This window comes from Tubulanus polymorphus, chromosome 7 (assembly GCF_964204645.1).
Source record: "Tubulanus polymorphus chromosome 7, tnTubPoly1.2, whole genome shotgun sequence".
In the NCBI taxonomy this organism is placed as follows: domain Eukaryota; kingdom Metazoa; phylum Nemertea; class Palaeonemertea; order Tubulaniformes; family Tubulanidae; genus Tubulanus; species Tubulanus polymorphus.
Window position 1 is genome coordinate 4634505 of NC_134031.1, and position 22609 is coordinate 4657113.

Consider the following 22609-nt stretch of genomic DNA (forward strand, 5'->3'; position numbering starts at 1 on the left):
TATCGTTCCTCCATCTGAAAAATAAGCCACTCTAATCATCAGGTGTTTTGCCCGAGGCTCCGACGCTCGCTTAAATGTCAAACCGGTTTTGAATTTCAGGCTCAGAACAGACGACCGAACGTCTCAAACCACACGTGACCTGAGTGCAGATACAAAGTGTTGGTATCTTAATTATTCAAACCAATTTCAATATTCCGCGGGGACACTTACAAATAACTCGGCAAAGATTGCATCGGCGAATTACAACACAAACCAAGCAACCATTCAATTTTCCGAGGCGCTTAGACGAGATAGAAACCCGTGGAAGCGACAGAGAACGGAAAAAGATATAGAAAGAAGTAACTCGAAGTAAATTCTGGTTGAACAATCTCTCAGAAGTGAGTGATTCTTTGAGAGAAAGCCGAAACGCGCCACAGAAAGCGAATCATAAACACGATCAACCACTAGGGAGAACATTCTGCTCTGCGTGTAGCGCGTGACATAGGCGAGTTTTTGACATATAAAAATGTATGAGATAGTGAAAGAGGAGACCGAGAGAAGACAGTCGTCGGTCTTATACTCTATCACTGCCAGTAGGATTTCAGACACGGATCCCGCTGATCCGCCTGGTTCGACACGCGTACAACTAATTCTAATCCGCGCAGATCACGTAGTCTAACTGAAAAACGATTCGATTTCAAAATAACGACTCGAAAGAAACGTTCAACGACACTTTTTGGCTGAGAAAAATTCCAATATCCTAACTACTCGTGTACTACTAGTGTATGTATAGATGAATATCATAAATGCCAATCTATTACCAGATCTCCTATTAATGAATATATAATAAATGCTATTACATTTTCAATCAAATAAAGAAATGATTTAACCTACCATTCAAGATATAAAGTAATAGACCGAGACATTTCGGCAGCGGATAGATATTCCTAACTTGTAATATCACAACTATCCATACAAACGCTATCGTCCCATTTACCTTATCAAATTCTAAGTCTCAGTGGCCCATGGGCGCGACTTTGGCTCGTTTTGGGCCTCTCTTCCCGAGTGTACCTCGAACGTTGGTTCTTCTCTCGAGTTCCGCGTGTGAAAAGATTTGGCGTTCATCGAAAAATTCTAATCATCAAATATTCCCCGGTTAGGATATTCAGATTTCCTCACCGAGTCAACGGCGTGCGGACGATTCCAGAATCGCGATGATTTTACCGCATCGGTAGCGATGACATTCATTAAATCTAAAACCCGAGTTTTGTCAGCTTATCACCTGTGAATACGATTAGGTAAGCGGATAGGTTTACGCTAGCGATCTCGGTGGACGGGTTTCTTCCGCCTGATTTGTAAAATACACGGTAACTGGATTGCATATGTTGAAACAGCTGAATCGACGCGCACTACACGCTTCTGGTTGTTGGTCGTGAACAACTCAATTACATCAGTCATCTCGTGCTGAACTGACGTTGCGTGTATAATTCTTTCCTCTTGCACTTGTTGAATGTTATGAGGCTCGGACCAGCTTCCGAACAAAAGCCTCCAATTTGACGCGCTCTTTACCGTAAAACTGTTGAATATATACTAACGTTCTGTGGTGCATTAAACAAGAAAACTAACTTGAACGTTTATTGATACCTTGATAAAAAATGATATGTCATTTTGATACAATAAAGTCATTTTGATTTGAATAGCGAATTGTATCGACCGGCAATGATGACGTAGTGCACGTCCTCGAAAAAAATAATTATCAAAATTTAACGAAAAATAAAATAAGTGTTACGAAAAAAAATTGATTACAAAATAAATTGTAATTTTGCAGTAACACACCATAAAAGCGCAAAGGCGTAAAGGTGATGGCGTTGGTGGTGAACCGTATTATAGCAATCAGCCTTTATTATCTAAACGCAGGATATCTATACGTATAAATAGCTACAACGAGAAAATGATGACAGATTTTCTCAGCGAGACGATAATATGCATGTAATAGCAGTGATCAAAAACAATACATCGCCAGAACTAGCGAGACTAGCTTATTCCTGCCGCGATAACTCCGCTGGATGTAAACACGACATTAACCTCGGCGACACGTCTGCAATTTCCTTCCCCAGGAACCCTATCAGCCGGGCGAGGATCGCGATTATACAAGACTTGCGCTTAGCGCGACCATCTGATCTGAGAATGTCTGGAGCATTCAAGTCGTGCACCCCTCCACGAACATTGGAGTGTAGTCGCTTGCCGGTTCAGGCTGGTTGGACGATTGTTTGAATGAACCGCAACCGAAATTTCCAAAATGTACTTCGATTCAAAAGAAAAATTCTGTAAATTCGACCGCCGATCACCACACAGCCGTATCTGTACTTTCTGATTTGAAAATTGAACCCCCTGTTTCCCCCTCGGCAGGTGTGATGGGTTTGTAAAGGGACACCAAGTCGAAACAAATCAAACCAAATGCATCAATCAAATAGACAACAGGGAAAATACCTATTCTAAGAATTAAAAAAACAACATCGAGGTGCAAAGACCAAAACACAACCGGAGCTCTCGGGGCGAAGGGAAGAATATACATATCTACAGGACATCGTTAACATAGATCATAGATAAACAGGAAAAAATGAAAAAATGATTTAAAAAGACTTCGTGAAATGACAACAGTTGACAAGGTATACATCAGTTTTTAATTCCCTATCCACCGTCGCCGATAATAACGCCCGGTAAGAATTGCGGCTTAATCTTTGGATTTGCGAGACTCTTGTGCGCGGGGAGAGTGGGTATAATGCAGCTCATGTCTGGCTGCAACTCATTAGAATAGTCATTAACGTCGGATATACGCGCGTAAATTCAGATGTGGCGGAGAACCGACGAGCATCGATCACCGACCGCGTAACGAACTGCTTCCCGCGCGGTCACGCGACCACAACTCGGCGCCATCCGCAACACAGAAAAAAAAACAAACTAAATTTCACCGTCGTGACGTCAAATCATAATTAAAGACTATCAACAGTACGCGGATATTTCATCATCTGCCGAAGCGCTTCAAAGAAATAAGTCATTCGTTTGTGGATATTCAACACTTTTTTTTCAAAATAAGAATGATTGAATTTTTTCCTATTAAGCTGGGAAAGAAAGGTAATGCAGCTTTGCTACCGACATTTGGGCAGCCATCATCGACTATATGCAGGTTTCCGCACCTTTTTTCGCTGGACATGTGGTCAGTTGGTCAGTACGTGGTACGGTCAATAACGACAAGACCATGACACATAGCCATTTGGGAGTCCGGCGTCGATTACAAATCCGTTTCTATGACAACCGAAATGCCAAGCGTGATGACTTAAGCTCAGAAGTCCTGAGAAGATATGCCGAAATTCGACGTTGACACCGCCAAAGAACTTGAACGTATTTCGTAATGTGCTGATTAAATGATGAATGTCAAAAGCGCTATCATCGTGACTGCTATTGGCTTATTGAAAAAATTAGTTGATACACATTAGGTTTCATGGAGATATCGATAATATAGTTTGTGTTTTGTACATAACTGTGATGCTCAACGTCGATTTTCGTGACGTCACCGCACGTCATGCTGTTCGTCACGCGCGACACAGTGTTGACTGTTTGTTGACCGATACGTGTGGCGTCCGTGTTTGAAAACAACGTCATCGTCGCTCGGACGCTGCGACTCAACGCGGAAAACCTCGCGCAAAATGTAATACGAAAACCAACTTCATCGTTATCGTCGCCTTGAAAAAAATCATGTTTATCTAATGCTGTATGTTGTCGACGATGAATAACATAACATTAAAAAAATATGAAGGATCGATAAAGTTGATTTGAATTTGAATATATCGATTGTTGAATTGATTTGAATTGACCGGTAACCAATCTATCCCCAATATTGATGACGTTTTGCACATCCACTCACACGATATTCTAATTCGTTATGAAAAAAGCATGAATATTCATTTCAAATAGAAGATAAGAGTCAAGGAATCTAATCGATTACAAATTAAACGACAATTTTCGCAATTATGATTGTTATTTTCAAAACGCCAATATTGTCATCTTCACACGTCAAGGGATTCGAACCCACTAAGCTAAAGCTGTTCCCGATGGTGGAAGCGACTTCGGGAGTAATACCTACCCCTAGCGAGGATGCAGTATTGATTACGAACGAATAAAGTTGCGAAAGCAAATAATCAGCTGTTTTCTTCAATGTCACGAAAACTTTACTGAAGACAACAATTCGTCATCGGGTATACATATAACACATCATCAAAATTGCTATAGATATTCATGTTAACTATAAATCGTTAGGTTTCCATGAATGATTGGATTAGCGGTTATACCCGAATAGTGCAATCAACAGGTGCTATACGAGCTCTAATCTAATGGCACTGAGCGCCCATAATAATCGCGTGATGGAAGTTATAGCATAACCTACACCAGACCGAATCTAATGAAATACTATTATTGGCTATCGGAACCAATTGCGTTGACAAGATAACGACCATGACAGCACCGCCGCCGCAGCGGGAGGGTATAGAGAAATGAGCGCAGACATGGCGTGAAGAATGCTTTTGATCTATATGCACAAATACGTTAGTTTAGAAAACGGTGCCCAACTGTCCTAGGTGTAGGGGCTGATGAGGGTATAACGTAGAATTTCTGGTATGGAAATGAGGGCACCAGAACGTCGAATTTTCTTTGTGCCCCCCCCCCCCGCCAAAATAGACTTTCGTTTTGGCGGGCATCAGAATGCCAGAACGCCAAAACGAAAAAAAAATTCGAATTTTCGTTTTCTTATCAGCCACTATAACCTCGGCCTCAAAAAATAGAATGTCTTCATTTCTAAAAGTAAATCACCGCGACCAACACTTTCAACTGTACGTTGGATGTGCTCTCATAAATATCTTCCTCTGGCTCCAAAATGACTCCAAGACCTTTCAGTGCTTCGCGTGGAAAGTGAACCAAAGGTTTCCAAATTCAAATATATTTCTTATTTAGAAAAAAGAATCACCGCGACCGACGCCTCGAACTGAACGTTGTATGCGCAATCGCGAGTATATCTCCACGGATTCCTCTAGCACCCTAAATGACCCCGAGACTTCCTCACGGCGAAACACTTATCTACGGTCTTTTGATATCGCAATTCCGCGCAGATCACGAGAGAGAGAAACATTCACTCTGATATCCCGAGGATCAATTTGCGGCGAATAACAGTCGAGAAAACTGTATATTTGCGTTCTCGAGTTTCCTGTATACATAAAAAGTCGCGGACATCATAAAGAGACGAATTCATTCTTTATTATTAGTCGAGCTTTGAACCGCTGCGAGAACCAACTCTAATATCAAAGCAGATTACAGTCAAACCGTCTTGCGGCATTTGGTGACCGTCAAAGCGCTGTCGAATGTAATCAATGCCGGTTTTTCTCTATCCGGCTGGTTTTTTTGTCGCCGCCAAACGGACCGAGATGCGGGAAAAAGTGATCGGAATAATGATAAATAAGCTTTCAATGCCGCGTATCGAAGTGGATTATTCTGTCAAACAATTTCAGACTCAAAGGAATCAATGGGATTTGGACGCGCTGGTAGGTCACGTACAATGAGCGGTTTGATGTCCGAAGTCAATTGATAAGACTTAAGTTAAAACGAACCGAATATGCTTATTTTGGGACCGGCTTTAAGAGTCTCGTTTTGGAATAGGTCTCGGCTGTGCACCTAGATCCATAGATTTGATGCACGGGGCGGTGCAGGGGGATGTTAGGGGTTTCCGCAAAAACAATGAGTTCCGCTTGTTTTGATTCAAAAAGGGAATCAAATAGAGGCCACTATTATCCGAGCGTCAAAGTTTGACCCGGACCCCCGTTCGGTTCCAACCAAATTGAAAAAAGAGACCCGCCCGCTTCGCGCTACGGGCCCAAATCACAAACCGCTAGATTTGTTAATTACGCCGCCGAAAGAGAACCGTCTCCTGACAGACAGAATTTACCATATCTAATGAAATTTCCATCGTTCTTTACAAATGCGACGATCGCGTGCGTCGTTGTCGTTTGCAGAATTCAATAATTATTAGATTTGAAGTAACGCCGGGCTCTAATGAATCAATGCATGTTCAAAATTCGCGTCACACGTCCTACTTGTAATTCAACCGTATTAGCATTTACAAAATAATGAGAATAGGTTGTATTTACATAATGCCTTAGTACGTTTAGGTTATCTTGATAGAATAAAACCATATTTAACAGTTCAAACCTAATTATTATTTTCAAGACTTTTATACACCGAAGAAAGGTCTATATATCTAAGACTAGCCCATGCACCACTCGAAGATGACGACACTAGTTTCGGTACGTAATATAAAGAGAATCCCACAATAAAGACGACAAAATAATCAAGTCCGAAAATGCTTCTTTGAGCTGGTAGTTTATTCAACGTTTCGACTATATGCTAATTAATAGTCATCTTCAGGAATACTGTACAAGTCGAAACGGTGAATACACTACCAGCTCAAAGAAGCATTTTCGGACTTGATTTTTTTTCGTCATGATTATGGGATTCTCATTACATCATCGTCACAACACGGTGTTTTATCAACGGTGCTCGATACGTAAGTCGCGGATAAGCAACTGGACCTATATTCAAGTACCTTTGAGAAACTTCTCCGACAGCGAAAGCTCCGTCGCACGTTTACTAAATTAAGAATTGCGCCCGCAACCACGCGTCCTTATACGAACTGTCATCGATGATAACGAAGAAAAACTTTCGAAAAGGTCAGAGAACAGCTAGCGGGCTCGATTCGCGCGCACCAACCACATACAACGCGAAATTAATTCGCATGATTTCAGATCGTCCTCGCCGACGTCGAACTCATAACAGACGCGCCCGAATCGTCGTCAAATTATCATGAAACGGCGGTAATTATTTTCGTATTTTGAATTACGGCGGTGTGTATCGGCTATTTTCATTTCGCGACAGATAATTAGGCTGGAATTCGTATCCGCGCAATATCCGCAATTCGACGAGATGCTGAAATTGATTTAGCCATGAGCGCAATTTTGTTTTTAATTTACTACACTTACTGCCGACAAGCCGAGGCGTAAATGAAAGCCCGTTGCGCAGACTACGAAGTGAAAAAAGCCATTTGATATTCATCCGCCAATTTAGAGCCACGCGTTGCAAACGAGCAAATTTGGAATTGTTGTCATTCGTTTTACTTTCACGACGAGCTATAGGTATATTCTTGAGGGTGGTAACACAAGCACCAGCTTTCTTAGTACCGCCCTCGCTGGCTTGTTCTTACATTTCATACCTGCATTATTGTAACAGCATACATTTACAAGTACATATATATCCTATTGTATGAATATATGATTTGAAAATAATTGCAGTTAAATTAAGTTGTCTAATAATGATAATAATAATGATAATAATAGAAAATGTGGCCCTCCTCGCCATGACGAAAACCGATTTTCACTCCGAATATCCAACATTTTCACGGTAGAACCCACCCAGCATCAAACACCACCCAACTAATCAAACTGACTCACATGTTTCGTCGGGATCTCTCTATCCAGAACACACGGATTTTCAGTAAGGCGCGACTGAGCTTTAAATGCCGAGTTTCTGATATATAATGCATCGAACACTTTACGTCTATATCCTATACGCGGGCTTACACAGAGCTGTACTGAAATCGCAGGTGAAACAGCAAACAATAAACGATTCATCAGAATCGTAGAACAGGTTGAACGCACATGAGAAACTCTCCGGCGCGAAAGTGCCCCAGGAAACGCTTTATACGCGCCGGCAAAAACAAAAGATTACGTGCTCGTTAAACTGCAATATTCAGAGCAATTCTTCGATATCCATTCCAGCGTTTCTTTTCATTTCGTAGACGCACAGAATAGAAACTGAATTCCAGAGTGTTTGATTGAAGGGAGGCCGAGAGAGAGAGAGAGGAGAGAGGAATACATATATTGACTGAGACAGATTTTTTGTCAGCCAATCTTTGCCGCGATCCGCAGGTATCCGCAGGTCCAGTTCTGGTTCTGATATTTACCGACCCACCTACAACGTACCTTATTTACTCTCTGCTCGCAAATATATTGTGTAAACATACTACTGAGGTAAGGGCTGAGAGACTATTGTCTACAAACAGTCGACAGTCTCTCAAATCATACCATGCAACCAGTAGATTATGATTCCACTGGCCTTCGTGAAAGTCCTACTTGACCCAACCGACAGTTTTCAAAAATCCTTTCCAAAAATGTACAAATCAAGTGATTTGTACATGAAGAATATATACATGTACATGATGAATAATGATTTCATCAAAAGAACAAAATTTATCAAAATTGGCACGATTTTATTCGGGTTCCTCGCCTAAACATCAACCAACTGATACTTATTTTCCGTTCCCGCTTCGCAATCGAGATTGAAAGGATTTGAGATAAGATTCAAGTTCAGTATATATGTATATATATAACCAGCTATGGGCGATCTAACTATTGAAATCAATCATACTACTTTCATTAACAGAGTTGTATATCAAATGCAGCTGCAATTGGCATTTCGTGAAATATCGCGCGGCTTGCGTATAAACCAAACCGGAACATATTGATGAATCTAACGCAGTTATAGTTCAGTCGGTGTTGTAATTGAAAAAGTAAAACATTAAAAACGGGGATTTTCTCATCGTTCCTTCTCTCAGTCGTTAGTAGCGAAGAAAATAGTTTCAAAAATAACGCTATCAGTTTTGACGGATTGATTCCGATCGTAGGCGCGCGGAGAATACACCACCACCACCACCACCACCACCACCGGATTTTCACGCCGTCCTTAGAGAGTTCATCAATATCAATTTACAACGTGTATTAGATGACTTACCGAGCTGGTTTTTAAATTACATCCTATACGGAGAAATATCGTCGGTTCTATTAGCCATCCTCGGCTAATGTATTGGAGCTATTAAGTGCGACGGGCATTCTAGACAAAACTATATACCGCTGAACGAATCGATAGAAAATCACGCCCCGTCACAAAATCCAAAATTCACTTTGCTAATCACGATTCCTATTTGTTTGTCTATGCGACTCGTCGTTTTCCATGATAAATAACGCAGATGGATGTATTTATTATTCGAATGATCGCAGGCGATGTGTGTGAGTCTCCCTAATGATCGAAAACGAAAATGAAAATAACTTATCACGTCACGAAACAACAGTTTTTCGATACGCGGATAGTCAGCGCGAACGTGTATACCTTCGTTTCGGCCTACTCCGAAATCGTTACATCCTAGGCATATTCATCAGCCCAGTCTTTATTCACAGAACGTATATCCATTCACGAAGAATATATATATTTGATATACCATCGAAATAAGAGTGCTTGTATTTTTTTCTTCTTCAGAAATGCATATCACGCGACTAAGAGAAACGAAGCGCTCTTGTCATCCGAGGGTAGATTTAACAGTGTCGCATTTGAACTGCCGCATAATAAATATCACGACGTATAGCCAGGACGCTACTGTCCGCAGTCGCCACGCCGACCGAATTCGTCTGAATGTATATACATCATCAATTCGATAGGTATTTAGCTGTACGAAGAATATGAAATAGCGATTGAGATGTTGACAGATAACTCGGAGAGCGTTGATGTTCGGTTGATGAGACAGGTACTCGGAGCTTGGCAGACGACGCCGCCTTCGCTGCTAGATTGAAAGACACACGCGACGTGAACAGTTGCATGTGAACAACGACGGATGGAACGATGGTGAATGGCGATACCAATCACAGTTAGTGACAGACCAGACTGAGCAACGCAACAAGTCTTCCTCGGGAAACATCGGCGGATCAATTCGACTTCATTTCGAATATCAAACCGGTAAACGCACGTTCGGGCCGAGGGTGTAGGTTATGGTATAATCTCAAACCACGATCTACTCGAATCGACGTTTCTTGAACGGAAAATCTTCCCAAAATGTAGGCGGTTCTATTTTGCGTATAGAAATTTGACCTCGGTTTCTAACCTATACGTCGAAACCCGCAGGTATAAGTCTTCCACTTTGTCAGATAGCCCATAGACTCCACTTGAGTCCACGGGTAGAGTCTTCCGCTTCGATAGAAAAAAAACCGTGGATAAATTGACACACGTGAACAGATACCCGACATCTTAATAACATTATTTTACTAGTAATAGAACGCGTGAGATATTCGGTTTCTAGCTAGAAGTCGGAAATTACATTCGACATAATTGGATACACGGATAACAGCAGATAAAATATCGTCGACCGCAAAAAACAGATGACGCAAAACCGCCGCCGATAAAACAGCGCCGGCCAGGGAGATCGGCGAACACGATTATTAATTACATTTAAGGTCTTTCATCTATATATAAACATCACGACGAGCCGCGGTATTTACGTAAATACTAACACCCGCGCGTACGTCACACGAACGTTACGCTTTCAACCAAGACCCAACCATCGATTAATTAAGCCGGTGTGTTCCCTACAATAAATCTAGTTCCGTACGTAACAGCTTATGCGGGCTGTTAAGACAAAATGCGAGGAAATCCCTAGCTACGTTAGATCATACAGACACGGCTTATTTTGTACGGCTTCTCATTCCGTTCGAATAAATCCGCTTTTTATCTATTGAAAAAATTGCTTTCCAATATTTGAACCGCTCCAATTCCGTCGTTACCTTTGATTTCCATCCTCCCCCGGAACGGATTGGAACCTGCTGGCATCGAGATTGCCGCGGTACGAAACCCTGCCACACTAGACCGAGTGCGCAGCTTTAGGTGATGTCATTATTAGCCAATCAGATATCCCGTTTTATTTTCGTTTAATATTATCCCATTAATAGTTCTTCCGTGAAATTTACCTCAGCGATTTTAGAACGAGCAATCTGATTGGTGCCGCAAGTTTTCGCGCGGTAAACCTGTGCATGTACCTGCGCACCCGGTCTGGTGTGGCAGGGTTTCGTGCCGTGGCTGAGTGAGTGAAGCGATACCATCGGGTTCGAATCCCTGCGGAGGGAGGATGTTGATGTCAAAACGCGTATTTCCAAACATAATTCTGTTATTACTCGTACCATCTCGAGTCACCACGTAAAAATAATATTCCGGCTTCGGCGTTATTGTTGCAAAATTGATACCTTTGGAAGTTTAATTACTGCGCAACTAGAGTCGTGTTTCATCCACAGATTAATTAGGCCTTATTCCACGGCTTATCCCGGCAACGTTATGCGCTGACGCAGCTGAAATATCTTCCTCGTCTTCAAAAGCGAAAAACAGCGCTCTGGTTGCTGCAATCCAAATTGAAATACAATTCATCTTCGCTCCTCTTTCAGAATTTGCTGATAATAAAGCTCTTTCGAGAAAAAAAAATCATCTTTGTTTTCGATTAAAAAAGAAAAATCAAAAGCTATCCTCAGTGGAAGAGGTGAAACTCTGCACGGTAACGACGACGCAATGGATTATCTATGGTTACAAATTTCCGTCTCTCGGGATTTTTTATGGTTATAGATTTCAGTGTCTCGGGATGGATCATCAGACACACGGGCAACGAAATCTGATGTGAAACTAATGCGCGAATGATTTCATTTCAATCGAGGCATTTTTCACGTTTAAATACTCGACGCACCGGACATACCACGGACAAAGGACCATTTTATAGATAGACTACAGATGACACTATAATACAGTATTGAACAACTTAGTTCTCCTAATCAGGTTAATACATGAAGTGTCACCAACGGCGAGATGTGGGAGTTTTGCCGTCTTCACATGGACCGAATGATGATCATTAATTAAATCGGCATAATACAAGATTGATGTGGGCGACAGGACGAATCATGACAAATTGAGAAATTGAGACATCGAGCCATACGTGCATATATATATATATATATATATATATATATATATATATATATATATATATATATATATATATATATATATATATATATATATATATATATATATATATATATATATATATATATATATATATATATATATATATATATATATATATATATATATATATATATATATATATATATATATATATATGCACGTTTCCTTGATGACTTTTGAAATGTTCCCCTTTCAACGAGAAGGCCCGAGGTTATGTCGATATCGGCATTGGAAAAGTCATGTTTCAAATTACCGCACTCGCCTTGAATGTTTAATTAGCAGGGCTATACGTTTTCAAACCGGCTTCATACCATCGCAGCTAATCGCAGAAATGTTAACATCAAACATCGAGTCTAATTATTTGTAGACATTCTCATCCTCGCTTGCCAGGGCTTGTTTGCTTCCAGCTGAAGCTCGCGCCGACACAAACCCTACGGCCGCACACCCTTCATTGGTCTATTACGTACATTGCCCAAGATTTCTTGGGTGGATTTCTTGGGCAGACAGGTTGGTACTAAGAGGCCACCAGTCGTAGCATTAAATCAACCAATCGGACGCGTTGTTTTTCACCGGCACATTAGCTACGCATCTGCTAGATATGTAGACTGGTGGCCGCTTAGCCAAGAAATTTTGGGCAATCTATAGTAGATCAATTAAGGGTTTGCGGTCAGGGTTTGTGATGGCTTGAGCTTCGGCAGGCGGCAATCAAAACCTGGCAAGCGAGGACGACATAACCCAAGATTGCTGAAACTAGCTGCCCTTCAAACTCACCAACGACGTTATTGAGAGCAATGCCATCATATAAACAGCGAATTACCCGCCTACAGTGAAATTGCCTATTATACACATATCTATATATGTATAACGAGATCGCGCAAACAAATCAGATATTCGCGATCGGAATCAGATGAGCCGGTGTTGAATACATCCGACAAATTTGCCAATGTAATAAAACAATCGGAAGCGGTCCGGAAATGGATGCGCAAGAAGACATCGACAAGCACGGCTACTCGGAGAATAGCTGAAGAGGAATTTTGAATGTTCTCCCGAGTGAAATAAGAATCGACATGAAATCAGATCGCTGAAGAATTAGCGAATCTATCGGTAGCTGAGATACACGATTTGCGTGTAAGATGAATACGATGTTTTAAGAATCTTACAATAATTTCAGCAAAAGACGAAAAGTTCTTGTTTATGCCTGATGATGGCTATCAGTGTATAGCCGAAACGTTGTTCCGAATATATATTCATTTACTGAACAAGAACTGTTCATCTTTGGCTGAAGTTATTGCGGAATTTCTTATGCGAATAGTGGATCTAAATTCAGGAATAGATTTGTCAAGGCGTGACCCGATACTGGTTTCTGGATAGAAGTCTCATTTTCAAAATCTGATCTAGTGGGTTTTTTTCTAAACACAATTTGCCCGCAGTTGGGGGTTAATCATGAAAAAATTATTATCTTAGAATAGGAATTGTCCCTGATAATTATTTGTTTGGAGGATTTGGTGCGATTCGTTTTGATTCGATGTCCCTTACAAACCCACAACTCCTCATGCCGGGAACGAAACGGGGGTTCATGTTAACGGAAATCTAAACAGCCCAATATCTCAATCCCTCTACCAAACACCCGCCGACAGTTTGTAAATGACGACCCCTAAAAAAGCAATTCATCTAATCGAATATTCGATTATCAGAAATATATCCCGAAAAATAACTAGGCGGACTCTTAACATGACTCGCACAAAACTATATATGAATTATTGATATCAGCATCATGGAAAAAGGAAAAAGCCAATTCCCGGGAGCACGACTGCAGAGTTTTTCGCTTACAGTTTCGTTATCGGTAAACATCTCCAACGATATTGTCCATATATATATATATACATTTATATCCATTTCTGATCGGTATACCTGAAGAATGGTCATCGGGTTGGCCGACATATAGGTCTGAAAGCCATCGAAAACCTTTCATAACGACGCCGTTTCAACCTGATAGGAATGAGACACTAACCGGATAACCCTATACAGGGTTATGTTTCAGCGATGAAATAATAAGGATGTCAATCGTCTTCCCATTTGGACGTCTAGCGAAGATTGCTCATCATTACTCCTAATATCTGGGAGTTTCTTTCTTCACGATAAACCAAACTTAAGTTCGAAATTTTGTCTCGTGTTATGGCCATTGAGGGGTTTTATCGGCTCCAGACGGACACGTCAGAACAGGCGATAAAACATCATCAGAAATCCCCGGTTACCGCCGTAATGAGCTATATACATCATATCAAAACAGCAAAAGCATTTAAGCCCCGACAACTATTTTATTACGGCTTATACAGAAATGTAATCAGGCTTTCGTCGCCGAATAATCCGTGTATTTCGCTTCTCTAATTCGGCAAGATTAACGAAAACTTGCATTCACTTCAGGTGCCAGTCGGTGTTGTTAATAGGTGGCTACTAATTTGACAGATGTATAATACCCGCGCAGTTGCTCTCGCCACCAAACGACATCAAGAAGAATGGCGTGTTTTGTTGTATGCCAGCGGGCAACGACTCGGTTGTTTTATGTTTACCTCCGGAGAGTCATACTGATGAGGAATGGTGATTAGCTTAGAGCAAATACGAGTAATTTTCCTGACCCCCATATATCTATAAATTGACCGTGGTTATACGGCCGAGCTCTAATTACGTACTTCTATTTGTCAATTCGCGCATAATTAGCGACTGCCTTTATCTCTACCTCGTCTTCGTTATCAGCATTTTCAATGATTCTCTGATTTAATTAATCATTAAAGTCTTCCTATCTCATTGAACTAGTCTCCTGATGTCTGTCCCTCTCTCTCTCTCTCTCTCTCTCTCTCTCTCTCTCTGTCGTCTTCGCCACCATAGACGGAACTTGCAAACGGTCGGCTCGGATCTCTGCTTTACGTCAATTTAAAGCTTGTCTAAATTACCTTTCGAACGTCGAGATGAAAGTCCTATTTTAAGGATGTTCAAAAAGGGAAATGAATGAGGGCACGTGACTGGAATACTCCGCTCAAAGAGTTTCAGCGACGCAGAGCGTGGAAGTGACTGAAAATATACCAACAGAGCCCCGGGGCGACTTTAACCCGAATAAAGATCCCTATCGCGAATCCACCGAAGCAGAAAAACACTCCTGAACATCAGAATTCTTAACACCGGAAATGCGGCGTAATTTTGCCGTTTGATTTGATGTTATTGGCTGCGAAATGTCAGAGGTTTCAATGAACGAGCGAGGAAATTGCGCGCCGGTTGCGGCCATTTCAACGCCTATGAGCAGTGACAGTTGACGAAAGCAAACACAAAGGCCCCAAACGACACCAATTTGCGAGGAATTCGCGCCGAATAAGGAAAGCCACAATCACGGCGCGCAGACGGTAATATTTATTCCATTATCTCCTACGAATAGAAATGAAGCTTCTCGTCCAATTAAGAACGCCCTGTTGCTGATATGAATTCAATCCCGGCGCATGTACGTGTCTGTGTACGCGAGCGCAACTCTCAACACTCGAGAACTTCACATGTAATTTACGCTTTTTGTTGAATTGAATTCGAAATTGTCTTCGACTACTTAGGATTATAGACGGCCGTTTTCTGTCGCGGTTTTCACCTGAATTTTGCGTAATTAGATTTTTCGAAAAATTAGAACGAGTGGATGCGATGAGTCGGATAAGGTTATCGGGAGAAATGATAAATTCCTAGAAACGACGGAGAATCGACGCGTGACCGAGAAGCTCGTCTTGGAAATAGAAACGGCGTCAGAAAAGCGTGCGTTGACTGGCTGCTCCATCTAACATCATTACAGCCAATAGAATGGCGAATGAGATGGGTAGAAAAATGGATAGATGGCAGATCGGATTCCGAAATTGCTAGAACTGAGGCGAACCTTGGACTCTCAAAAAAGCTATATCCGATACTCTGGAGTTCAGAGATCTGCTTTACAATATAATGCTTTAAATCGCATTCTAAAGTGTAGTCCTGACAGTGAAGGTGCACCTGCCTGGCCTTAACCATATATTAGTGACGGAACTTTTAGGTGAAAGTCGAGTCTTTCAGAGAAAAGAACCCCTGATTCGCCATCTCTAGCGTACCGATCAAACGTTTATGATACTTACATCAGTACAATCCAAAATTCAATGTCACAATATTGATCAAATGAGTACCGGGTTTTTATGCGGCGATTTTAATCCTCCCATTTACACCAGTTTTAAACTGTCAACCGAACGGCAAGAGCATATCGGAATAGAAATGTGTAAATTATGGAAATTACGACGTTAAATGTAATCATTTAATGCACATGTACATTTCTGAACCCTGTCGGTTATAATACGGTGATAAGATTCGTGTTTACGGCTGGTTTTTAAGATAAACGCAATCGATGCAGATTCTGAGAACCGTGCAGGTGATCGTGACAATAAGCTATGTCATAAATACAACAGGGGGAGACATTTTACCTGTTACCGCAATATAGGTATAGTTCCTTCCTATGTATACAGGTTGATTAGTGGCCTAAACAGTAACATATAACTGCAAAACCAGGATGTATAATTTCAATGCATGATTTCTACTCACAAAAAAAAAATACAAAAAAAACAGGTCTGGGGCATATGTATGGTTATGACGTTATGGCCGTTTTTATATCCGCAGTCAGTATAGACGGCAATAAATAAATTCATAGAATAACACTTTCATGACGGTGTCAACAACGAATTCTTTTCTGCTAAAATGATAGCAATTCATGACTAGATTCTTGTTATTTTCGGTGTCAGTCAACCTGTCAACGCTCGCTTTAACGCTAATTTCACGAAAGTCGCCACCGGAAAGAGCTGAACGCTTAACGATTATCAATCCATCAATTCATAAACGTAGTTATTTCGTTCGAGAATCGTTTTTGATATCATCGTGTCACGGAAAAGGAGGTTGAAATATAGAGATGGAAGTTACTTATGCAAGAGACCGCGATGACGAATTTGTGGATAAGTGGAATCGTTTTCATTATTGAGCCGTGGAAATTCTTCCCGTATTGATCTAAGCGTAAAACCGGCAAGTTTTTAGTAGCTACAAGAATAGAATCTTCGACGGGCGATATTCTAATAATGAAAATTTGAAGGCACTCGGGCGTCATTGAGCACGTTAATATGCACGATGTAAATCTAAATTTTAAGGCAGTTAAGAAACACTTCCGTAGATCCCGTAATAAGTTCCGCTAGATCTGCATATTCATTTTTGCAATACATTGCCCCAAAAGCAGGGTTCATTTTCTCAAGGATGCTTCGTAATCAAGGTCATTCAAGGCCACCCAAAACTAAGATACGGGACCAATCCAAAAACTCGTTGCCAAAATCAAGGCCGACCCCTTGTGACAACCATGAACCAGCGACTAGTGGCGACGTTGAAATTCAATAAAACTCGTCCATCGCTGTTAAACGTCAACAAAATGTCATCAATTTAAACATGTCATCGGTGAAAACGTCTGGCAAAGATCGGTAGACAAAATATCATTGGAAATTGATCAAAGTATCTATCAAAGTTCGCCAGAAATGCCACCGAAATAATTTTGAAGATACAAAATAAAAATTCAATGCTTCTCCCTTGAATTGAATATCTTAATATAATAATTTTTCAGATTCAAGAATTTCAAGCACCGCAAAGATGTAAGTCGCTTTACATCTTTATTTTCCTGCTCGTTTACTACCGATTGGTCCCTCTGTTGCAACTGATACTTGATGGACATACCGCGGAATGAAGGGTCATCGGAGATCACATTGTATCGCCGATAATTCTCATTTTCGACCATTTTTTCCGATGACAGTTTACCCGCCGAACGTCTAAAACCAATCTTCCAAAGTGGCAATCTGATCGACCCGCGGGTCAAACCGTTCGCGTTGGCTTTCAGACGAGAATTCGATTAAGTTGTCAAATAGTTGGACTTACACCAGCAGCAGAAAATATCTGCGATGAATTTAATCGAAGCGAACGACGTCAAAACTCGTTGCTTAAAAGAATGGACGCAAGATGTTTACGAAGATTCGATACATTGCAGCTATGGTATTTTGATAAATCGTTGAGATTGCGCGCGCCGCCGTTTGCGATCATTAAAAGCATTCCAAAAATGCACCGAAATGCAACTTCGACGACGGTTTAAACCGAATTTTGAATTCCATCGTCGAACAAACGAAGCCTCGAGGCGATTATAGCGATACGGATGTGGGAAAATGCGTTCAGTATACTTGTGAAGAATGTGCTAATGTCGCTTGCGCGCGCGACAAAACGCCGACAACGTTTGATGTTGCATTTTCGCAAGAACTCTCTGAAAATAATGAAAGTCCATGATTTGCACTATTGCCATCTGAACCAGTTTCCGTCGGTGACAATTCGACGCAATAAAAGCAAATCAAATTAAACAGCGCCGCGGGAAGTTGTTCCTTACGTTTACCTTCCCCACGCAGACGACAATTATAATATGTGTTTTCGGCGGAGAGACTGTTATCGTGTTGTCATCGTACGTGATTCAAATAAACAAACATATACTCGATATGAGAGATGAGAAACGAAGGTATTTTCCACACTGGCACAGATCGCCTCAGATATAGCTACTAATTTGTCTGAAGATATCTGTTCGTCTGAATAATGTTCAACGAGATGAAGCTATCCCGACTTAAGACCATATCGGCTAGAAGAAAGTGCATAAATCTAAATGGCAAATGAGGACTAAATGAACATAAACCAACACGAACAGACAGTTCGAATTCTGATTCCCAACACACGTATCGTCTTCGATATATACAATACATTATCCAATAATGAAGAAAAGATTTCTCCGTATTTGTTGATGCTGTTGTTCCACAAGAAAAACCTAAACGAAAAATCTAAAGCGCTACGAAACAAAAAGCAAAAAAAAACTGCTGCGAAAGGTAAATTTCTATACCTGCTTCGCCCGAGAACCATCATCCGGGCATGAGGAATACACGATCTCCATCTTTTGTTGATTCGTAAATTATTAGGCACAGCAGCGCGTTTAGACATTCCGTTATCCATTATACTCATTGTCTTGACACGTCTCATTTATAGCTTTAGCTTTATATCACAATCATCTGTTAAATCCTCGATCTATTCGACGCAATTTCAGTAATGAACTGCGCAATCGGAAGCTTAACATTTCATTCACACCTTTTCTATTCGCGCTTTTCACGACGCCTTCTCCCGATTTGAGATTGTTAATGTCACAGAAATTGAAGCCAGTCCGCCGCAGTGCTGAGGAGCAATAGTCGTCGTCACACCTCCAGCTGAATGACACTTTCACTCGAGTCAGCTTTGAAAACTAGGTATCCCGCGAGATAAACCGCGTAATGCCGCCGCGAAATTTCGTCTGCTCAATAACGATTTTAATCACCTGTTTATATAGTAAGAAACGTCAGCTATCGCGAAATACGTTTTAAGCCGCTATCGATCTACAGAAAATCGCGGCGAACATTAACGTACGCGAATAAGAGTATGTAGCAAGGTGGAGTGGAATTAAAACTATAATACAGCTCCCGTCGCTGATGACGTGTTCGTACCGACCGAGTGGTGACTCTCTCTCTCTCTCCCGTTCGTTCGTGCTCCTGAGATATCGCTTTCGATTAGCGACTGAGCTTTACCGGATCATCGAATAGCGACTCAGTCTCCTGTCACATCCCGCAGACTATAGGCTCAAATAGAAACCGACTGGAATCTTAGTCATCAACAAGTGGCCGTGTATACATATACAGGATCGTATGCCGGCGTAGAGGCAGAAATACAACCGCGTTAGGTAAACTCTAATCTGGCGAGATGAGAGCTCATTACTAGAACCGAGATCCGTTGATAATCCGGTCGGAGGAAGCGAATTAAACCCCCGATTTCACCGGCGCATCTAAACAAATAAACAAGTCATTAACAGTTCAGAATGATAGTTCCTGCATAGGCTATAGGGAGTAACCCGAAAGGATTTTATGATGTTCAAGCGATTAAAAGATCTTCGACGTAATGAATGCAGAATAAGAGAACATCGATCTAGTAGTGAGGTGTTAGAAGCCCGTGGTACAGTGTAGAAGGCTGAATTGTAACAATAAGCAAAAATTCAAACACGCGTGTATCATTCTGCGCACGCGATCAAAGTGTTTCCCGGATGACAATTGGTCAATTTCCAGCACGGACTATGTGTGGTACGTGTACACAGCGTGAGACCAATCCCGCGAATATGACAATTCGATATAAGAGAAAAAAAACAACTTCAGCCGGCGGTGCATATCGGCGAAGTCGGGAAGATACAACCGAATCAACGTCAACACGGGTCGACATGGAAGCAGAATGCTAAATAACCTATTCCAGATCGAAACGACGAGAACGCAAAATTGCAACGAGATAATATATGCCCGTTAAGAAACCGTGTCTTCGTGGTAAAACCCGCAAAAAATCATCGCAAAAATCTACTTCAGCGAATTACTTATTTTCCATTGGGGAAAGCTGCGTACGTCTTCATACATGTATTGGTAGAGAATAATGGCCGTTCGAATGGCAATCACCAAATGGCCTAATAAAACACTTGGCTTATTGGTTACTCGTAGTGAAAGTCAGTTTTTTTAAAATGAAAATTTGAACTCGATTTTTTGGCTTCCAACTCCGAGAATTATCGAACGAGTCATTGGTTAGATATTAGATTCGCTTTCTCACTCGGTTTATGGTACGATTTTACTGATAAAAATTGATTTACTAATCAGAGAAGTTGATACGACTTTACTTCAAATGTGAAGGAAAGTGGAGCCCGGTAACCCAGTACCACTAGCGATCCTGGCGGATAATCGCTTGCCACTGTAGCGTTTCCGCTACCCCTTGCTCAACTTTCATACCGAACTCTCTCTCTCTCTCTTCTCCTTTCAGCTAATCTCAATTATAAATCACGTTATCTTTTCAGTCTTTTTTCTTGTGTGTGCGATCGTATCAATGATGTCATCGGTAACTCGGGTAAAATGCCGAAAAGAAACGAGCCGTGTATAAATCATTGATTATGTACAAGACGACTAACGCTACACAGAACATAATGGGCAAAACGGAGATATCAATCATTAAAGGGAATAACATTAACTGATCTTTACTCGTGTCTAATTAGTCTAACGGACCACATCGATGCAGATCATTCAAACACTGAACCGTATAGCGTTCCGAGTTGAGCGTCGAGATTGTGAAATACCACACAGAAATCTGGCTAAAACGACATCCAGGCTAACTTCTGCGAAGTGTATTTTGTCGGGGTATGCCCATACCTCTCATCGGGGCTAACTTGTTCATACATACCATTTTTGATGGCAGTAAATGAACCTTCAACACTAAATCTTACACGAAAAGCTGAATAACATTTCTATTTCGCTTTGGCAAGAATTAGAGTGTTTAGTGTACATGCATACATGTTTATTTGATGATAATGAATGTTTCGTTAATCCCATATGGGAATACAATTCTAGTCTGAAGTACGGTCTGAGAAGGATGTCATAACCGTAGAGCATTTAGAAATTCGAAAAAGAGCTTTTTCTTTTCCGGTTTCAGGGCAGCGTTCAGCGACACCGGACACAAATATCGTACATTGAACAACGATCTTAAGAAAATGACAAATATGAGCTTTATCGAAATAAATGAAAGGCACTATCAACATTCTTTAGTATCAGCGTCTCGCAGTGTGGGCAAGATATTACGCAAGAAGGGTGGCTTAGGACGAATTTTTTCAGCTCACCGATCAATAAATACGGCAATGTTAAAATGGCATCTAGAAACAAGGCAATTTCAATTTTAATCCGATCTTGAACAGCCATTATCCAGAAATTGGCCCCGGCCACGTCTTCGATTCAATAAAGTATCGCGGAAAATTTACAATCGAATGGAGCATTCGTTTCGATGTATCGATTTTCTGTTTCCTCGAGTCATCGGTAAACAAGAATTCTAGCGAAAAATCATTTTCAATTTCCTCCTTGTTCAACGGCATTCAGTTCAAGATGAAGTTTCCCGTTCCTGTGAGAATAGCGCGCGTATCGAAAAAAAATCCCATTCAAGCCGAGGCATCATCGATATCATACCCGAGGACCTGGAATTGTCAATTCAGATTTCTTCGAAAGAACACGGACGGAAGTGCAACACCGCGTTAATCTTAGCCAGCCACGAAGGCTTTCTACGCCGACTGTTTGGCTCAATCGATCCGCATGTTATAAATCAGTCTGCTCCAAACCATCTCTTTCTCCCTCTCTCTATCTCTCTATCCTTCTCTCTCCCTCCCCTCCCTCCACTCCTCTCTCCTCAATCTCTCCCTCTCTCTCTCCCTCCCCTCTCTCTCCTCCCCTCTCTCTCCTCCCTCTCTCTCCCTCTCCCCCTCTCTCTATCCCTCTCCCTCTCTCTCCCCATCTTTCTCCCTCTCTATCTCCCCCTCTCTCTCTCCCCCTCTTTCTCCACCCCTCTCTCTCTCTCCCCCTCTCTCTCCCTCTCTCTCCTTTCCTTCTCTCCCTCCCCTCCCTCCTTCCCTCTCTCTCTCCCCTCTCGCTCCCTCTCTCCCTCTCCTCTCTCTCCCCTCCCTCTCTCACTCTCTCTCCCTTTATCTCTCTCCTGAGATTCCGTCGAGATCCGTGTCTCAGAGAAGATTCTAAGTCCAGAGACGACTGAAATTTGCCGTCGCTTAGTT

The 22609-nt window shown here is 41.5% G+C and overlaps 1 protein-coding gene across 16 annotated transcripts in view; it reads right to left on the reverse strand.

The window, feature by feature from the left end:
- Positions 1–22609, reverse strand: part of LOC141908869 (rap1 GTPase-activating protein 1-like) — a 69322-nt gene that overhangs the window by 23092 nt on the left and 23621 nt on the right. The window contains exon 1 of one of the 16 annotated variants that reach the window (XM_074799126.1): positions 18854–18869. The exons of 13 other annotated variants lie outside the window; for them this stretch is intronic. Coding sequence is in view for 1 of the 3 variants with exons in the window: in XM_074799122.1 (XP_074655223.1) it covers positions 16041–16042 (2 nt within the window). In the remaining 2 variants the exon portion in view is untranslated. Of the gene's footprint in view, positions 1–16040; positions 16053–16379; positions 16409–18853; positions 18870–22609 lie in introns of those variants that run through there. 2 more of the 16 variants (XM_074799125.1, XM_074799122.1) reach the window with 2 other exon arrangements.